Genomic DNA, 20671 nt, shown 5'->3' with positions numbered 1-20671 from the left:
CCCCGCTATTTTTTGTTTTGATTGTTTTCTTCGTTCGAACTGTACATAAGACCGTTTATAAAAATGTACAAAATGTAAAAAAAAACATATTTTTATAAATACCATTATAAAAGTCGTTGTGTAAATAAAAACTTTATTGCAGCAAAATTCGTGATTTCTCTCGCGCAACCAAGAAACATTTTACTGAAAAACCAATAGATGAACAGTTATATAAAACCGACATTTGGTGGTTTGAGAAATAGTGTGCAAATAGTTACACGAATATGAAATGTCAGTTAAGTTGTCAAATTATTTGTGTTAACTCAATATTTACCGGGGAAATTTTATATATCACGACTCTGCGAATCTTTTAATATAGTGAAACAAGTTTAAAGTGTTTTCTCGCCAGTTGGTTCTGATTTTACCAAGGCCAATTTACAAAGAAAAAATACTAACATAAAAAGTTACCTAACAAGTCCTTAGGTCGGAACATTTTGTTTTGTTTATGAATTAATTCTTCATTTCTAAAAAAACACTTTTTATTATGTGTACGTTAGTAATTAATTGTTTCTCCCAATTCTTGGAGCTACTACAAACAATTTGCTGTACATTATTTTAATATATCGACCTTCACTAAATCTAGTGTCAAGGTAAAGGGTAAAGTTAGGTAAGAGCTTTCAAAAGTATTGGTCGTTTATTAAACCTCAATCAACATTGAACACTACAATAATAAATCAGGCTACATAAAAAAAGATTAACATTAAAACGTCAAAAATTTGCATTGTTACTTGCATTGAAACACTCAACCTATTTCGACGTCACGTTTCCCCCTTTGTATAACACCAAAACATCTAGAGATTTCGTAGCCGGAAGCACACTTTACTTTCATTTTTATACAAATTTCGTCAACTTTCAACAAAAGGAATTATTAATTAATATATTAAATAATTAACAATATTAATTAACACCGATTGTGACCTTAATTTTTGAGCCCAATTCGTTATTAAATGTAACCTAGAACGTAAAGTAAAATAAATCGGTTCTAGCGATGTTGCAGAGTCTAAAAAAATACTGTTTGCGCATTTCGTCACCGGTAGAACTAGGAAAAGAATGCGAAGAAACAAGAAAGGAAAGATAGCTTATTTGGTGACAGTCGATTGTTTGTAGTCGCAATGCAGTTGACGCATGTCCGACAACGCTTGCTCGATTTTCATAGCGAATCGATGGCAGTCCTGAAAGTAAAAAAAAAAACTGGTATCTGGTGTAGTATTAATATTTACTGTCATATGACGTCATCGAAAAAAGGATAGCGAGTATCTTGAAAAAATATGAACTGGGTGAACACCGATAAAAATTATTAGTTACGTAGAAATATTTTGTAATAATATTACACAGGCAGCTGTCGGTTAATAAATGATGTTGCGGAATACATTGATGCGAGAAATGGCAAAAAAAATTATCGCGTTGTTCCAAACCCTCCTGTCCTCCTTCACATCAATCACGATGTAAAATCATCGAGACATGGTTCGAGCACTCAAGTGCTCATCTGCAGCCAACGCTTGTCATATAAATAAAAGCATCCCACCCCGAGCAGAAACCCTAAACTAATACAGAGAATAAAAACGCAAAAATCTGATTTGGGGTATGGTTTCGCTGACCAAACAACAACCTACCTTGCTCTAACTTAACTATATATTAAGTTAATCTTAATCTTAAAAAATCACCTTAAAAATGTTTATTGTTTTTGTGTTCGTCAAACTGAATATTTTACAATTTTGGAAAGTTATATGGCAGAGGAAGCAAACTTAATAAAAAAAAAAAACTGACAAAACGGAAACTCACGGTGGTGGGACAACTCTTTTTGTTCGATATGTGGAAAAACAAGAGGTTCTCGCCGGCGATGATGTAAGAGACGCCGTATCCGTCGTCGGCGACGGGCCCGAATCCGCCACCCGCCGATATACACTTGGGATGCTTTTTCAAGTCCATCCTCTTCGTTTGGCCGTGCGGCGTCTGCGAAGTGGACAACCTCCACGGCTCGCTGAGCACCTCCCGCAGGAACGGCGACTCTACCTCGAGGTACTTCGACACGACGTATAGGCAGAACAGGTGCCTGTCGATACCTTTACCGCACATGGCGTCCTTCGATGACCTCTGCCGAATTACCATTTGATATTTATAATAAACGGTAACCCATAGTACATTCTATAGATAAACACAGTATCCTCCGTCCTTGGAGGGGTATGTCGTTTTACAACCTATGCTGCCATCTGGCAACGGGTGGAGAAACTTTGATTAGTTCTGGTTAGGAATCTGTAATTTTCTTATCTCGGTATCTCAGCCAGGAGACGGAGGACGCAGAAGTACCGTATATCTTCTACTAAAGTCAGCACGATCATTTTGACTTTGATTTGCCTGAACCTTAATTTAATACATCTTCAAATGTAAATACGTTTGTTTATTAGATATGTTTTTAACATGAATGAGTTGTTTACAAGCACAATTTCAACAAATAATATCTATTGGCTGTAGAAAAATCTCGAGATCTCGCCCAGGGGACGAAACAGATAGATGCAGAAGTAACCAATATTTACTAGTCAGCAGGATCTCAGTCGAATAAGTGGTTACGATACTCCGACTTTGGTTTGTCTGTATCTTAATTTAATATATCTTTAAGTGTAAAGATACTTTTGCATTAGATATACTCTTAATATGAGTGGGTTGTTCACAAGAAAATTTCAACAACTAATTTCTATTGCCCGTAGAAAAAACTGAACCTTAAGATTGTTTCTTAATGGGAAATATTCTTTATCTTCGACCAAGTTCATGAACGAGTTTTTCTCTTGGCTCCAGAAAAAATTAACCGCAGAATAGGTACCATTTTATAAAAAATAAACCGCCTACGACGGGCGGTAGATAGGCTACGTACCTGGTGCACGTCGCACGCTTCCCGGAGCAGCCGGACTTTCTCCTCCGCCGCAACGTTCTTGTCCTCCATGGCTTTCACCCAAGCGGACGACTCGACTGTACACGGTCTCACGGTTTCGGTCCGCCCCTCCCTGAACAGTCTCGTCATCGTCGCCTCGTACGTCAGACAGAATTTGCCCGCGTCGCGAAAATAAGCGAGCTGTAGCGCCATCTGCAGGTAAGCGTCCGGGCTAAGGCCGCAAGTTTTCATGAACCCTGAAACAAAGGACATATGACGTGCGACTGTTTACTGCGAGTTAAATTTCAAATATTTCAGGAATATAAATGAACGTTTACTATCATACCTTTTCCATAGTGGTCGTGCACGTATATCCTCAAGTCGATGTCCTGAATCAACTTGTCCGCCACCTTCAGACTATTCCTGATACCATTTTGGCATTCCGGTCCGATTTCCCAGTTGAGCCGGCTCGGCGGAGGCGGTGTGAATTCCGGATTTCCCAGGGTGTTACCGTTGTCGTCGAATCTAAACGCGAGTCGACTTTATCGCCTTGGAAACTGATTCCGGTTCCGCAATAGGAGACAGAAATATGAAAAAAGGCGCGAAGCGTTTATTATTGTAAACGTTAACATTACATTTCGAGTTGGAATTCGGCTTACGTCTGTCGTCCTATTTCTGTCCCGCCAACACGTTCAAGAGTCAAACGAAGGATCTACGTTAAAGCTCAAGCGAATAAAAAGTTAGTCGTCACTTAATCAAAAGATTTTTTTGTTAAACTTACAGACCAATAGATCAAATTGGAAGCTCTAACCTAACACGCGACAATTTTGAGAGTGACTATTTTTCAAGCTATTCGTTTTTTTTTTTTTTTAATTTTGATATTTAGGAATTGCAGAGAGCTAAAATGACAGAGACACATCGACAACGTCATACGCCAAATTTATTTCCCTGGTGCGCCAGTTGGGTTGACAAGTTGGACGAATCCTTTATGAACTTCTTAGAAAATTTAGGTTCCCTATACTTAATTAATAATAAACGGTCTTTGTTATTTATTTATTAAAAATATTAAACAAATAAAATGTATGATAAAAATTCGAGTAATTTTCATAAAGAAACAAAAAACATGTAACATAATACATGCAACCGTAATTTGGTCACAAAATAATTTTATGGCACCCTAGGTCAAACCCTCAACTGCCGCATTTTAAAAGACGGACGCGAGATTGAAAATATTTGCCACTACGCACAAAGAAATGTATAATTCAATTTTTTATTATATAACGAAATTGTTTTACTGTTTCTCGTCCTAGACATAAAATTTATTTAAGTTAAAATTAGAAACATATATTTAATACTATATTTTTTATTTACATATCAGGGGTGAACCTTTTCTTGTAACAGTGAGAGTAAAAACTATTTAAATATTTTGTTGCGCTTTTCCTGTCTGTAAATTAATGTTTAGTAATTAATGACTAACATTTTTAACAATTTATTTTATATAAATTATAGATCGCGCATTTGCGATCTCACAGAAGAACTTATTCGATGCTTATATTATGAGTTATAAATTCGTTCTTTTTTTTATTCTTATATTCTTATTCTTCTATGTTATAATCGACTATCGAAAATACGAAGCGTTCTTTGTGAAATGTAACACCGAATGTTTTTTTTTTCTAAAAAACTTATTGGCACTCGCTGGATTTAATTAATAACTGCTCCTGCCATTATAAAATACAATGATTTATTGCGAGAAATACATCCATTTTATTTAATAACTTTAGACAAATATGGCAATCGTATCATCATCATCCAATGGTTTACGCAAGAGGTTTAGCCTAGGCTAGGAGCTTACATGCTTCGGAGACGGACGAAGATTGCGATTTTCTGCCCGCATTTTAGCCCTCCACAGCCTGAACCGATGAATTAAATGTAAAAATTTGACATATTGACCTGCAACTTTCACCCTGTACATACAGAGACCAGGGACATTCGTCATACAACAAGAAGGAAGAAACAAACACAGATAACATAACGGAACAAACTCAAAATTATTACCGTATAGTCTCTGCCTCTTCGAGCAGGGCGAACTCTAGACAATGTGCAATTATGGGAGCGTCCGCCCTACAAGTTATAAACAATAAAAACTAAAGGTGAAAAAACCGACCACCGAACGGGTTAGAACGAAATATTAAAACGGTAAAAATAAAAATAAGGGTGTGCGTATATATGTGTGTTGCCTCGACCGATCACAAAGCAAGCATCTACCCACAGGACAGTAGTTCAACTAAAATGATTACCGGGGCTCATACGACTCTTCCGTTATGACCCACTCCCACACGTGTGACATCACCGCCGCGTCTGCCCTACAAAACACTCAATACAACGTTCGAATTTGACTTTTTTACTTCTTCAGATGGCGCGGCAACGTCGGTTCGACCTTTCAAAATGGACCAGCCCAGTATAGACGAATTAATAAGAGTTCGCCATATATCAATATCTAAATTAAATCTTCCGGAAAGCAAAGCGTGAGTGAGACTCAAGATATTCATGATCACATATTCTCTGCCTTAGAAAGGATCAACGAAATTAAAGATTTGGGGTCTTGCTTGGTTGTAGGCCAACTTCCTGGAATCATTTAAATGACATAAGGGCTATAGTAGCTTTAATTTTAAAAGTATGAAACTCATATTGACAAGCTCAAAAATATTCAAAAAAAATATTAACATATTACGTTTAGTTTTTTTTATTTCAAAATTGAATTTATTTATTAGGATTTAGTTCATGTTCCATTTAGTGATATGGCTTGAATAGTCCATTAGTTCGTTTAAATTTAAAAATGGTCTAAAGCATGTTCGACCTGGTTAGCTTGGTTGGTTAAGTTGATGTATTAATAATGATTTTGCATTAATAATAAATATATACAAATAATAATAAATAAATAAATAAAGTTCTAATATTCACAAGTGAAAATGACCACTATAAATTACAAGGTTTTGTAGTACTTTTTTGCTTCTCGAAAAAATTTCCTTGACCTCCACGTTTTCTCTTTTAAAAAACAAGAATACAGGACGTTTCCAAAAACCCTTATTTCGTATATTTGTTTGTTATTTTTCTGGAATAATTTTATCCGAATGACTGCGAGAAAGTAGCCAATAACAAAAAAAAAAAAAAAAAAACAATATAAGATAACGTCGACGACAAACACTTACCACGAATGTTCGGCATTAAACCCTAACCTTCCGTTGGTTCCTATGCACAGGGTGAACGATTTGTCGAACCACCTGTCGTAGCCCTTGCCGTGCAACAGAATTTTACCGTAGTTATCCAGTTTGGACGGGTCTGCCTAAAAAACAGAAAATCTAACTAACCTAACACTCGTACATTAAAACTTAGCAAAACTTTAAGCCGCCCTGTATAATAATAATTGACTTCTTCCCTGGTCAGATCGCACAATTTCTTCAATTTTTGACACACTTCAAATAATATCTACTCAATACTCTAAAATACCCAAATACAATAGAAAAAGTTTATTCACCGGGAAATGCTCTGTAAATTAAAAGCCCATATTTCCCCATTCCCCTCAACGAACGGTCATTTTATCCATCATTTTCCTCCATTTTATTTAATAATTGCAGTCTGAAATTTAATACTAATTTTCCACCGGAAATTTCTCTATATGAATTAACTCATGAAGTTGGATCACGAACAAATTTGATCAGTGTAACCCACCATTTTGATATCAAATACTCGTCACACAAACTCACAAGGTTCTTCGTAAATTTAGTCACCAAATAGAACGTTTGCGTCAATTCAGTACTGACAACTGTGTGGAAATAAATCAAGGTTATGTCATTATTATAAACCAACATAACCACATTTCTCGTCCCTAAAAGTGTCGTATATTACTCTACAAATTTTTTGCACGAATAAGTAGTTGACTATGATATTTATAAGTTGTATTTGGAAATCTTAGAGGAAAAGTCTGTTCATAGATAAAAGAAAGTGACTAACTGATACGAATTAAGGAAAGACCCTGACTGCCCGAACAGGTCCGTACTTTGCTTAGAATTTAATTATTTGGGGTTTTGTTGGGAAAGTTACTAAACAATATTTATTTATTTATGTATGTACTTATGTTTAAATCTAAAATAAAATTACAAATTATTTTTGTGACCTACCTAAATTACTTTAAAATTATTCACATAATATATCAGTATCACTATCGCTATCATCGCCTGTTCTAATTATTATTTGCAATATGGATATACGATTGTTCTGCTTTTTCTATATGTTTAATAGAATTTGCCCAATTTTGTGGAGGGATGTTAGAAACTTCGGATTCTATAAGTTTGAGGACATTGGAATTCCTTTAGTAGGTTCAAGCTTTGTAAAACCTCAATTAATTGCTTTTTGGTATAATTTCGTAAAAATAAATGTCGTTATTATACATGTAGTTGGATAAGAATGATTACTAATAAACTTATCTAAATAGTATACCAAAACAAAGAATATTAAAGACAGGTAGGTATAAAATTATTTTCTATTACGGACCACAATTTTACCTGAATTTAAATTCCGAAACTTTAGGTAATAATCTTGTTGCATTGTATGACCACCCTTGGATAATCCCATTCAAAAGCAATTGGTCACTTTCTTATATCTATGAACAGACCATACCACCGTTCTTTTCCCATCCTCAAAAACTGTTTAAACTGCTCAGGATTCTTTTTAAACTTTCTGTTAACAAATTTTAACGCCCTTTAATTTTTATTGTTTTTCTAATTCTTGTATAAGGGGGGTTGAATATTTCAACTAAGTAAGGACTATTAAGAATAAACAACGATTCAAAAAACAAAAACATTCAAACATAACCTCTAATGAGTTGGTTGAAGTGTTAAATAACATTTTAGACGTTCGTTTCGTTAATAACTTCATGAAGAAATTCATCAATCACCGCATGAATTGCCGCTGATGATAATAAACGAATTATAAAAATCAATTTTAACCTTTTTTTTTGGGAAAGAAAGGAAATTTTAAAAAACACGCAAAATGCTTAACAGATTAACAATTAAAGTGAAGGATACCATATCAAACTCGTATGGGACGTCATCCAAAACAACGACAAAGGCCGCTTTCTCGATGGCATCGAGCGACAATTTGTTTACGCCCCTGGAAAAAAACATCTTTCTGATATTGGCCCAGTGGGTCCTCTCTCCGGCGGTCAAAGCCGCCAATTTCTCTTCCCCTGTCAGGGGTTCCGACTGATCCTTTAATATCTGTTCCATTTGCCTGAAAGAGATCGTCGATGGACATATTCTTAGAATTATAAGATCTTTAAATAACAGAAAGATATAACTTATTCATTGCTTAATAAAGACAATGAAGAACCAGACTGATTCATTTTTATTTCGAAAAAATTGTCAAGTAGTTTGACGACACAAATCTGGTTGGCGGAAAAATTACTACAAAAAATCGCACTCCAGTAGATTTTTTTTAGCGAAAAGGCGCGCTTACATTTGAATCTCCGCGGGCCTCAGTATTCGTCCCTTGTGATAGATGATAACCTTGAAGTAGCGCCCCCTATGGTACACCGCGATGTGATTGCTGTCCGCCCAGTGGACGATTTTGTCAGATTCTTCGCCCGGGATGCGCGTCGTGTTGAAAATCCGCTCGTACTGCCAAGAACAAAGCGGTACCAGGTCCTGCACCAAAATCGGGTCCAGCTCTTGCCTGTCCACGAGCCGCCTGAACATGAGCAACGAATTGATTACGGACGCGGCTCTCGCCGCTTGGTTAGCAGTAGGGTGGAGCATGATGGCGTCGATACCGTAGAAATTCGAGTTGATCATCAGTGGGTACCTTCCACGAAGGTAGACGTACTCCTCCCACCAGTCGGAAACGTAGTTTGTCGACCACCAGTACTTGAGGACGAGGTACCATTGGAGCTTTTTCGCGATACCTTTTTCGAAATCGGCCGCCAGTTTTTCGGTTTGTTGGTACGCTTGGTCGTTCAGCAGCGGACGGACGCTGCGCAGATACTGAAAAACGAGGTTGGGTTGGGTTTTGGCAGCCCAAAAAGAGGAAAGCGGAACGCTGTGGTCTGAATGTCTTATACATAAAGGGCGTTAGTTTTTCAGAGAAACTTGCACAGGCTACTGTAATACTTTTTATTTATTTTCATTTATTATTGACCTGTGAGTATCTTTTGTTGTCATTATCGCCCCCTATTGCTTTACATAATTTTAGTCTTTGCTCTTCACTATGTATAGGATCTAATATTGTTTTTGAATGAATATGATAAAAAAAAGTTGCACTCTTCGGCACCTACTTTATTTTTATGCCAACCTATGTATTTCGAGATATATTTTTTTTTTAGGAATATATTTGTTGTTGGGTCACCCTAAGTACTGTGGAAAAATGCATTGGTGTTTTTAGAACTCGATTTAGATGCGTAATGTGGGTCGCAAACGATGTTATACTCTTGAGAAGATTGACAGATTTATGCGGTTTTATGGTCAGAAATTGTTAATAGATATTTTAGACAATAAAACAATCTGAAGGCATACGTTGCAGCATTTTTAGCAAAAACTTCACAAGGAAACTGTAAAAAAACAAATATAAACACAGAAGATAAAACTACAATATTGCAGCAACAGGAATTAATTTTTCGCATAACAGAAAACCAATACATAATAGCATATGCAGACACTTTTAAATTTAAAAAAAATATCTTGACTCCAACCTCTTCAGTAATTATGCAAACAAATCATTGTGTCCTTAATTTTGACATAATTCCAATAAACCAGTAAAATAATCGACGCACAAAACAAACTAAATATATAAATACGAGCAACGGATTCGATTTTTAGAGGGAACCTCTTAGCGACATTTTGCCTTGAAGTTCGGAAATACGTACGGCTCCATTACCAATCCAATAATCTCTCCGTCTTCACATAACACGTCCCGCCCCTGGTGACTCCTTTTTAGCCGTCCTCACTTACATTTAAATTAAATAAAAAAAGATAAAACCCACAACTAATCAAACCTAAGACGATGCCGGTTCACAGACCACCGCGATACAAAACGTCGACCACAGAACGATCTGTGACGATTATGACGTGTAAAAAATCCTTACCCGAACCATCGTGTCGTGAACCGACGGGAGAGGTAGTCTCGGCAACGATCCCTGGTAGCTGTACAACTTGGGGGTGTTCCATCCGCTAAACACCTTCACCAGCGCCAACCACGCGGTCGTCGCGAGGGACGGCTTAGTGCCTCGAGCTCTAGGCTCGAACATCCACCCCTTGTACTTGAACAGTAGCTTCAGAATCAACCGAATGGTGTAGATGACGGTCAGCCAATACGCGAGTGCGGTCAGGGAGCAAGCGAAGAGCTGCCACTGAACGTCGTTGCTGGAAAATGGAGTCGTCGAAAAAAAATGCCAAATCGAAATGGACGACAGGGGGCTTACTTGGGACATAGCCATAGTATTTTCGGTGGAAGATCGAACGGCACTTTGACCCCGTTAACGTGCAGTACCGATACTAACGCTATAATAACGCACAGGTACCTGTAATGGCCAGGATACACTCCGTTGTGGACATTATTCTGGAATGGGAGATCAACGTTGCAACGTAATTTTCGCCAAGAGCGTGTTATTCTTTTAATGCCGCATTGCACTTGGCAATTTAGTTGCCTTCTGTTGTGATTATTTGTTATTTATGTACTGTAAAAAGGCGAAGAGGAAACATTGTTCAACAGAACCTAACCTTAAATATATAAGAGAGACTGTTAATTTAATCAGTGTAATCCTTATTATTAATAAAGTTATTTTAGTTTAATACCTCCGTCTGTTTGTAAATTCACTAAACCCTCAACTTTGGTTATCACCGATTTGTTGTCACAAACCGTGGGGTTTCAATATTTCAAAGGGCACACCAGTAACCGCCGCGACTTATATGAATACAAACCGTATGCACCAAACCCTAATAAAAATTTATTACTCTGATAATTTGAGTTAAATCAATTTTCGATTATAGCTGATAATAGCCCGTCAAATGGCTTCGTTTAAACAATTTTTGTTTATTTTTTCGGGTTTTGCTTCTTTAAAAAATTTAGCGCTGATTTCTGTTTGCATTATTTGAAAATAATTCCGAGTCAATCGGTAATCCCAGTTTGACGCAACAAAAAGAACTGCTCGTTCATTATTTCCAAACCCTAGTAGGGACAACATTCATGATAAATACCAACGTAATAAATGTCATATTGTTGTCTAAAAATAGATATCCAATTGGACTTTTCGACAGACTGTATTTTGGTGGATCGATGATCGTTATTCGATCCATCTGACGTATAATGGAACTAAAATAATTATTAATTAAAGCTACAACATTGGTCGATCAATTAAGCAATTTGATGAAAAACGTCAATGATATTAATGAAGGACTAGGTTCGTGACAATTAATTTTCTCAATTGCTCGGGCTGTTATAATATTTTCCGGCTATCTTTATTTCAATTACACATCAATGTCACATTCGTAGACAAAAAAGACAAAAGGAAGCGAACCTGTTTAAAAATGTCTAATATGTAGCCACCATAACATTAGGTAGCATTATGGCGAAATAAAATCAATAATTGGATATTCCGGGAAACGAATATGAACCATATGAAACGTTATCAGCAAGTAAATAAATACTGTCGATTGTAGAGAACAATAAATAATAATAATAACATATACATTGTTTCCTTCAATGAGTGATGTTGTTCCCAATAATTTTTCTTTTAATCTTTTGCAAATGCTACGTCTAAACTGTAACCTGTCGGATTAACGAACTGTCAGCGGCCATCTTGGTTGTTGAACGCCACTAAATCTTATTGGTTGAAAACGAGAAAATATTTTTGCATTGTCCCTTGAAAAATTCTATCTAAATTCTAAATATTTATTAATATAATTATATTAAAAAATCGCTGTCAAAATCGTCCCAAAACAGCTTACGTACCATGAACCTCGCGATCCGTTTTTTCCAGGACCGGACACCGCTCTGCCAAACCAAATGGAGAACCTCCCTGTCAAAATTGACATCCCAACCTTCGTGGGTGATGGAAAACGAGAAGGCGACCGCCGCATGGGCCTCCGCCATGGTCGCAGCTCAGGCCGGCTTCGATAAACTGAAATCGTGGAGAATGCGAAAATCTTGGCAAGTAATAGGTACCAATTTATTTGTTTTATTTCGGTGGAAAGGCGGAAATTTCTAAGATATATTAGATTTTTTTGCACACCATATATCCCTGGATCTCCTTAGTTTCCTGGTATCCGAATGGAGTAAATGGTTTGCAAAAAACTACTTGTTTTATGTGGTGATATTAAATGACGTCATCGCGTCTAGATCGAGGGCGAGTAATAGTGATTTTCATTTGGATTTTTTCAAATATCTCGAACAGCGTATGTGTGTGACGAAAACCGTAAATACAAAAATTGTAGCCCTTGATACGGCCTATAACAATATTTGAACGGATTAGCTATTGTTTGTACGAATTTGGATTGACGGTTAATAATTTACTCTCTAAAAGAACAATTTACAGAAAAACTGACTGTTTGGTGCGCTTTATGGGCTGGTGAAATCATTGGTCCGTACTTCTTCAAAAACGATGATGGCCAGAACGTTACAGTCAATGGTGATCGGTATAGAGCTATGATTACTAACTCTTTCATTCCTGAATTGAATAACCATGATGTTCAGGAGATGTGGTTTCAACAAGACGGCGCAACATGTCACACAGCTCGTGTCACAATGGACTTATTCAAAACACACGTTTGGTGACCGCCTAATTTCACGTTTTGGAGCTGTGAATTGGCCTCCAAGATCTTGTGATTTAACACCGCTAGACTACTTTCTGTGGGGCTATGTAAAGTCATTGGTCTATGCGGATAAGCCACAAACGCTTGACCATTTGGAAGACAACATTCGCCGTGTTATTGCCGATATACGGCCACAAATGTTGGAAAAAGTCATCGAAAATTGGACGGCCAGATTGGACTACATCCGCGCCAGCCGTGGCGGTCATATGCCAGAAATCATATTTAAAATGTAATGCCACAAGATTATCTTTCGGATAAATAAAATTCATGTCAATCGAATAATCCATCATTGTTTTATTGCAACAAAGTTCTAAACATCGAAAAAAAACACCCTATACTTCCCGAACCCCCCACCCCCCGTTTTCAACAGGTTCATTCACGTGGCAAAGCTGCATAGATGTGCCAAATATGAAGTCGATTGCTTCAAATATCGGAGACTTACCGTGTCTCATAGCAAGGTCCAAAAAACCGTCGAAAATCGCGAAAAAAAGATGGATACTGACGTCCGATCAGGGCCGTTTCTTATAAGCTTATGTGCCTCGTGGAGGGTTAAAAAGGAAGCAAATTTCAACAAGGTGACCTGATAAAATATTGATAATTAAGGGTTCCACCTGCAGTTCCGAATAGTGATTTATTAAAGTGTATGGAGACTTATTTGTCATAGTTTCTTACTTCTAAAACTACCTTATTTTTTATGGTTCAAATAAAGTGCCTCAAATGATTTTTATTCCTCTTAATGAGATTGCCGACATTTACTTCAAATATATTTCTCATTAAATGTAAGTGAAAGAAGAAACTCCATGTACTAATTAGCGATTTAAGTCGAAAAAAAACTTTTTTCTCGAGTGATCGATTTCAAAAACATTGTGTTCCTAAATGTGTTTACAAGTTTGCAACTGCCATCTTTCGCAAGCAACAATTTATTGTACGTTTCTTGCGTAACTTTTTTTTTAATACCTTCTGCGTTCTACGTGTACCATTTGGTAAAAATAATTGTTTCAATAACAGTTATAATGTAATTTCCTTTTGGTTTGTCTCTTTACAAAAAAAAAACGGCGATACGCCTTAATTAATGAAGACACATCCGCTTTTGTTAAAGTAAAACGAAAAAATCAAGTCGTTTGGTATGTCCAAATTACGAAATAACAATAGCTGAATAAATTCAAATTGTTCACGCACGCCTTTCTTGCTATTGCCGCCCAAGTGTAATAAAAACAATACCAAAAGGTCAAAAGAAATGTAAACAGTATTGTTAATTCAATGCACAATAACGTGCTGGAATTCATCGATTCTCAAAAATAGACTTTTTTGTGACATTCGACCGGTCTTAAATGTAAATCAAAACAATCACGTGTTTGCCTGTTTTTTTTTGGGCAGGCACACGGAAATCCTACCTGTAAGAAATATGTTAAATTTGCTTCTTATAACCTCAACGAACACACTTTTTAACCGCCGTTTTAACACAACATTTATGGCTAATACTAATAATTTATAAGCGGGACATGTCCCAAGTTACAAAGTTCAGGTTATCTAACACCTACACACACGCGGGATAATGACCAAGGGACGTACGTAATCACAGTTTTAAAATCAAATCAAAATATAAACGCATGGCAAAGTAAACAAACTGAGATAATTTAGATAAAGGTATGCCCGAGTACTCGTTACGCCTGTAAGTACCGTAAAACACTCACGCACAACGATCGACACGCATCAATCGCTAATTTCTATTTTCGAAAATATCCTATATTCTCGCGAACGCGAGAGAAAACTAAAATTAATTTTGTTAATTTCAAGGCACACACATACACACACACACACACACACATCCTCCCCACCGCCCGCCTGAATGTGCGATGAGGACGCAACCCGGAATGCACAATTCGGTACAGGGCTGGAGTGAGAAAACTGTAGGTCGCCATTTTAATGTATCGTAGACAGATTTGCAACATCTTTGAAGTAATTTATCGGTTACCTTCTATTGCATTGCATCAAAAAAAATAGATTGTTGCAACTTTTCACTGGCGAAGATCGACAAATTGCAACTAACGGAGATATTCAATTGATATTTTAAGTCCGAATATGCCCCGGTCGCGTTGCCAACACAAGATTTCTAACCCAACTGTCCCTAATATGAATGACCTCCCCAAAGATTTCACACGGATCAAACTAGCGTGAATAACCGAAAACCAGTCGAGACTCGAGAGTGGAAAGGCTCGCCGAGTGGTCAGTGGGGGTTGTTTTTCTATGCGGTCTTCGAAATTCGCATGACTTGGATCGACTCCAGAAAAATTCACAAGTGTGCGAGTTACGTTTACGTGGTCGTTAAGTGTTTTCTGCCAGAAATTATGGCTGGTACCAGCGACAGGCATTATCACAACGACACCAGTAGCGATACCGAAGATTATACAGACGACAGGCGACGAAGGGTGTTCAAAAATCGTATAAGGTAAATAGTATTTTCGAATCAAGATTAATATGCTTAGAATTAGAGCTGAATCGTGCCAAATCATTGCCATGTCATCGCTCTTTATCATTCGTAACAGTGTAAGGAATGCGGTTCTTTGTTCGCGCAACGTGTGCGACATCGAGGTCGCGTCAAAGATGAAGTAAAAAGAAAAACGGTAGTTTTTAAGTAGCTCGGCTCATTTTTCTTCCTCACTTGACCATCACTGTGCTTTTGCTTGTTAGTTACGGATCACTATCATCCAAGCCGAAACCGTGCCTTGTCCAACGTAGCTCGGCGTCCGGTGGGGACCCCCGTTGCCACCTCACATCCTCATCGAAACACATGGCCTCTCAATCACGCAGGCAAGGGTCCCCAGTCCCCAGTGTGCAGGGATCGCGGAGCCTCCCGCTCATCTTACCATTTGCGGTGATTACAGGTCGAGAAGCTTGCTTCAACCCGCCTCTCACACTAAGGGTCAACCTCCGTCGCCCCAGCAGCAAACTTCGAGCCTGGCGGTGTCGAACGAAGACCGGGTTACCCTGGTAGTCGACAGCACCAGATTCGTGGTCGATCCATCGTTATTTGTGGCCCATCCTAATACTATGCTGGGTAGGATGTTTTGGTAAGTGATGGCCCCAATAAAAATGCATGCAGCTTTATTATTTTTTTAGTTTAGTTCAGTTATATTTTTTTACAATGGTTAGGTTTCTTCAGCATCCGATTCGATTTTTTTATATTTTGTCAGCTCGTCATTAGACACGCATCCGAACGATCGTGGCGAGTTCGAGGTGGCGGAGGGTATTCCCGCGAGCGTATTCCGCGCGATCTTGGAATATTACAAGGGCGGCCTTATCAAATGCCCACCCTCGGTAACCGTGCAGGAGTTGCGCGAGGCGTGCGACTACCTGCTCGTACCGTTCGACGCGAGTACCGTCAGATGTCAAAATTTAAGGGGTCTGCTGCATGAGCTGTCGAACGAGGGCGCGCGTTGTCAGTTCGAGGTGTTCCTCGAGGAGCTGATACTGCCGCTGATGGTAAACTCGGCGGAGAGGGGCGACCGCGAGTGTCACATTGTCGTACTGCTCGACGACGACACCGTCGATTGGGACGAGGAGTACCCGCCCCAAATGGGCGAGGAATATAGCCAGACGGTGAACAGTACCGCTATGTACCGGTTCTTCAAGTACATCGAGAATCGGGACGTCGCGAAACAGGTGCTGAAAGACAGGGGACTGAAGAAGATCCGACTGGGGATCGAGGGTTACCCCACTTACAAGGAGAAGGTGAAGAAGAGACCGGGCGGCAGGGCGGAGGTGATCTACAATTACGTGCAACGGCCGTTCATTCACATGTCGTGGGAGAAGGAGGAGGCGAAGAGTAGACACGTCGACTTTCAGTGCGTCAAGTCGAAGAGCGTTACGAATTTGGCCGAGGCGACGGCCGATCCAGCGTTGGAATTGGACGCCAGGGGTGAGCTTTTTAAAAGCTGCACATTGTAATATTTAAAGATGTACGAGGTTGGGTGGCAAGCGTAGGTAGTGTTGTGTTGTTGAAAGATACAAATTAAGCGTCCTATTTACTAAATATGAGTAAAATTAAAATGGAGGACGTTCTTTTAACGATTTAAGAACCAATTTTAAAAAATATTTTCGCTTGTAACATATGGAAAAATTTAAGCTGATTATTGATTTAATATACTTTATAATAATAAGTACTAGGTATTAACACCTTTAAAGCTATTTACACAAGATAAGTTCTCCGAAAACCTCAGTTTTCTATGTGTGTATTTATTACCCTCTAAATTAGTGTAACTTCTCCAGATAGATCAGGATAATTACTTTAAAATATTGGCCAATAGAATGAGTAGAAAATGTAAGTAATTACATCAGTAACCTTATTCATTAATATAACAAAACCATAGAAGCAAAAATAGGAAAATAGAAAGAATATGAAATTTGTATATAATATATGCAACTAATTTTGTGCAGATAAGAATAAGTAAATAAGTTTATATAAACTTATGTCCGAAAATGCTTAGTTTTTGGATATAAAATATTATATATTATTTAAAAAAAAAACATATTTAAAAACTTGGTTATTATTTATTGTCCACGTAAAAACAAATTTATAGCATAGATAACATTCCTTTGCTGTAACCAGGGAGGTTCCCGAGAGCGCTTTAACTAATTTAAATAATAAAAAAAAATGGTACGAAAATTAGGTGCACACAAGCATTTTTTTTTTTTCGAAAACGATTTGTTTTAACGGAAAAGCTAAAGACACCATTTTTGTTTACAGTTGATCAGGATACCTAAATTTACTAACGAAATTGCTATATACCATTATTTTTAAATTATTTAAATTAAAATTAAAAAAATACTATTATTTTTTTATTAATTAAAATGAAATTAAAAATCCATCAAACTTTTTATAAAAACAAAAAAAAATAATTTTTTTCTCAATATTTCAACACCCTGTGTCTCCAAAACGAGGTATCTTGGACATAAGTTTATGTAAACCTTTTCACTTATTTTGATCTGCTAAATACGCTGTTATGAATATATAAATGATTATATAAAAAAATATAAAATCATTCATTCAATAATTATTATCATATTATTATTATTATTATTATTATTTCTATAATAATAAAAAGCATCCGGTATAGCTCATCTTGTATTTACAAAAAAGATATTTTGTTATTGAAATTTGAAAATAAATCTAATTTAGGCAACCCGATCGCGACGGTCACAATCGGAGATGCGGCGCCCCTGCTGCCCGATTTGGCGCCCCTGGGCGGGGATAACGAAGACGGACTCGCAGGTGACGGCCCCGACCTTGACGTGATTAACAATTTACCGCGGGAGGAGAATTTGTGAAAGTAAATAAACTCCCTCCATAGACTGAATTTTTTCTTCGTTTGCGTTGTTAGTGGAATATTGTATTTTGTTTTTTTTTTTGGACGTTTTGATATTCGTTGCTGGGTCAATCGCCCGATAATCGTTTGCCGAAATTCGGCCTTTGTAATTTCGAACGGGATGACATGTCTGCTATTTTCGGTTTGTTCTTTTCCAGGGAGGTGTCCATTAAGAACTTATGTATATGAATTCGAATAATTGCCATCTTTCCAAGGTTTTAAACGTCAGAAATAATTGTCAAATCTGTTAAATCTGTTTTATACTTACGAAGTCGATAAATTTACACTAGTAACTAACCAAAAACAGTTTTTCTCGGGCTAAATAACTGGACACCGCCAACATAATATTTGCTTCTATTGGTATTATTGTTTAGCACTACATATGTCAAGCAGGTATTGTCGGAATAGCTTATGGCGCCTGCACCTAACTTTTTGTCGTAATACATCAGAAACATAGGTCAGAGCAATTTCTTTCGAAAGACTTTAACAAGTATAAAAAAACATGATTTCAGAGTTGCGCAATTAAGTCGTGTTAATTGCCACTGCTGATTTAAGTGGCTGTTACCAATCTTAATTTCTTAGCTGTCACAACGTAGCGCTGGTATTGTTAATGGTCGCCCCCTGAGTAATTTTCAGTAAAATACGTACACTTTATCCGGCATGCTTTGAGTGTTTAAACTGTCGATTTTCAATTACACGTGTGTGGCCGTCTTTTACTTAGGTCAAAATTTGCCAAATGCACAAAATTTGCTTCGCTCTAGAATCCCGCTTGCAAGTATCGCGCAATGTTGCGTTTCCAAGATCCTACTGCTGAAGTTTTGACATTGCCAGAGAATAAAATCGACTGACTTCGATTTCACAATATCGGCTGTGTACTCGTAACCACTAACGTTTCATTTATTCGTCGCAACCTGTTAAGTGGATTTTGTTAAAATTTATCGTGGAAAAAGCTGTAATTTGTCCATTTTGTCGATAATTCGCTAGTCTCTACATTCCACATTACAAAATCACGAACTGATCACCAAATCTTGTCGAGACTGAACTTATTAACCGTTTTGATTTGCTCATGTTTTTTTTTTAAACGTAACTCGCATATTGTACCTTTTTATTCGCTCCTAGTGTGAGGTTTTTATACTTGTAATTTTTACCAAAATATATGCGGTCTTCATTGTGATGTGCTAGTTTTATTTCACCTGCTTTCTATTCCTAGGTGCTTAACGTTTTGCAAAACTGTTTTGACAATATACATTTTCATGATGTTGACAATGCATTTCCAGTTTAAGCGCAATTATTTTAATTTATTGGGTTGAGAGTTGATTTACTTAGTATAGGCCACTTTGATACAAAACACACTGTAATGTTTATTATTATTTGTTCAATGGCTCTTGTATTCTAAAACAGTCTGTAACGATTTTCCACTTATCCCCTTGGGCTGTAACCACAAAATTTTGCTGAAATGTTTTTGGGGTTTTGTCCTGGTACTTCACTGTGCCACTGGTTTGTATTATGAATGTTAGCTGCCCACTAACGGCCGAATCTAGAACAGGTTGGGCGTCCAGAGTAACTGTATTATGGTCGGAAGGGGGCAGCTCCATTAAAAATTTTTGTATCCTATCGTTTCCTTTGATCCCATTGCCGTTCCATGACAACAATCCTGTTTCTAGATACAACTTTGACATGAGCTGAAAAATGACTAATAAAGCCATTTGCGACTTACGAAACTTTAACTACTTACGTGTCTTCGTTTGTCGACAGTTTCGTAATATATTTTCGTGAACTCTTCCGCTATGCGACATGCTTGGTCCACTTTGGCTTTATTCTACCAATAGCGTCGTATGAAATAATGAAATGAAAATAATAAAACGTACCTGTTCCATGATGTATTGGTCAATTATTTTTATTATGAAATATTTATTTAAAGTCCTTTTAAAGTATCTTACTCAACACTTTTATATCCAATAACACAACAATGCAAAATCTTTTTAAGGTTAACTTTTAACCACGAACCACAGAATTGAACTGATTAACCGAATTGCACGAAACCGATGGTTTAATGACCTCGTCATACGTTTTGTATGACGTCATATATAGATCATAGTCTCTATTAAACAAAAAAATTATTTATTATTTAAAAATTGAAACATTCACTAAAAAAATTTATTGTGGAATTTATTGGTAACGACCGTTTAGGGCTCAGGCGTTATGATTATATCAAAAATGAATGTTACGATTATTTTTGAAAAGTTGTTATTCGCAATTTGCAATTTAACCACCAATGGCAAAAAAATAGATCGAACTTTTTCTTCCATGGCATTGGCGCACCATAACACCCATTTCAAACGTTCACGTTTAGAATTTCGGTCTTCCAATGTGGGCGTAACTGTATATTCTATTGTATCGATCGAATGCGAAAAGCCACATTATACTTCCCGACCGAGCGATCTTGCCTTGCCGTTTTTTTAAATCGCAATTCGCCGAGTAATTACGAATACAAGAACTACAAGTTTTCGCAAAAATAAAAATAGGATTGACTGCCCCCG

The 20671-nt window shown here is 37.2% G+C and overlaps 3 protein-coding genes across 6 annotated transcripts; 1 reads left to right on the top strand and 2 right to left on the bottom strand.

Annotated features, from left to right (window-relative positions):
* Window positions 1-211: 211 nt before the first annotated feature.
* LOC132698823 (carnitine O-palmitoyltransferase 1, liver isoform) lies at window positions 212-14576 on the bottom strand. Of its 3 annotated transcripts, XM_060665150.1 has the most exons (13): window positions 14160-14576; window positions 11906-12074; window positions 10377-10513; window positions 10041-10317; window positions 8420-8943; window positions 7990-8194; window positions 6115-6248; window positions 5203-5268; window positions 4961-5026; window positions 3252-3430; window positions 2909-3162; window positions 1822-2133; window positions 212-1211 (listed from the first exon to the last, which is right to left on the bottom strand). In XM_060665150.1, the coding sequence occupies exons 2-13, from the start codon at window positions 12044-12046 to the stop codon at window positions 1119-1121; spliced, it is 2388 nt and encodes a 795-aa protein (XP_060521133.1). In that variant the 5' UTR covers window positions 12047-12074; window positions 14160-14576; the 3' UTR covers window positions 212-1118. The 3 variants fall into 3 exon arrangements, with proteins under 3 accessions (XP_060521133.1, XP_060521131.1, XP_060521132.1); XM_060665148.1 differs by lacking the exon at window positions 4961-5026 and having other exon boundaries at window positions 213-1211; window positions 14160-14575; XM_060665149.1 differs by lacking the exon at window positions 5203-5268 and having other exon boundaries at window positions 213-1211; window positions 14160-14575.
* Window positions 14577-14888: 312 nt separating this feature from the next.
* Window positions 14889-19475, top strand: LOC132698816 (BTB/POZ domain-containing protein 10). 2 transcript variants are annotated; one of them, XM_060665133.1, is made up of 5 exons: window positions 14889-15214; window positions 15457-15576; window positions 15651-15836; window positions 15960-16684; window positions 17945-19475. In XM_060665133.1, the coding sequence occupies exons 1-5, from the start codon at window positions 15033-15035 to the stop codon at window positions 18091-18093; spliced, it is 1362 nt and encodes a 453-aa protein (XP_060521116.1). In that variant the 5' UTR covers window positions 14889-15032; the 3' UTR covers window positions 18094-19475. The 2 variants fall into 2 exon arrangements, with proteins under 2 accessions (XP_060521116.1, XP_060521118.1); XM_060665135.1 differs by lacking the exon at window positions 15457-15576 and having other exon boundaries at window positions 14891-15214; window positions 17945-19472.
* Window positions 19476-19489: 14 nt separating this feature from the next.
* Window positions 19490-20624, bottom strand: LOC132698817 (NTF2-related export protein). The gene is made up of 3 exons (XM_060665136.1): window positions 20000-20624; window positions 19867-19950; window positions 19490-19813 (listed from the first exon to the last, which is right to left on the bottom strand). The coding sequence occupies exons 1-3, from the start codon at window positions 20006-20008 to the stop codon at window positions 19499-19501; spliced, it is 408 nt and encodes a 135-aa protein (XP_060521119.1). The 5' UTR covers window positions 20009-20624; the 3' UTR covers window positions 19490-19498.
* Between the last annotated feature and the right edge of the window lie 47 nt (window positions 20625-20671).

This window comes from Cylas formicarius, unplaced genomic scaffold (assembly GCF_029955315.1).
Source record: "Cylas formicarius isolate icCylForm1 unplaced genomic scaffold, icCylForm1.1 PGA_scaffold_2__14_contigs__length_35257938, whole genome shotgun sequence".
NCBI classification, from domain to species: Eukaryota; Metazoa; Arthropoda; class Insecta; order Coleoptera; family Brentidae; genus Cylas; species Cylas formicarius.
The sequence above is the reverse complement of the archived record's forward strand: the minus strand, read 5'-3'. Positions and strand labels throughout refer to the sequence as shown.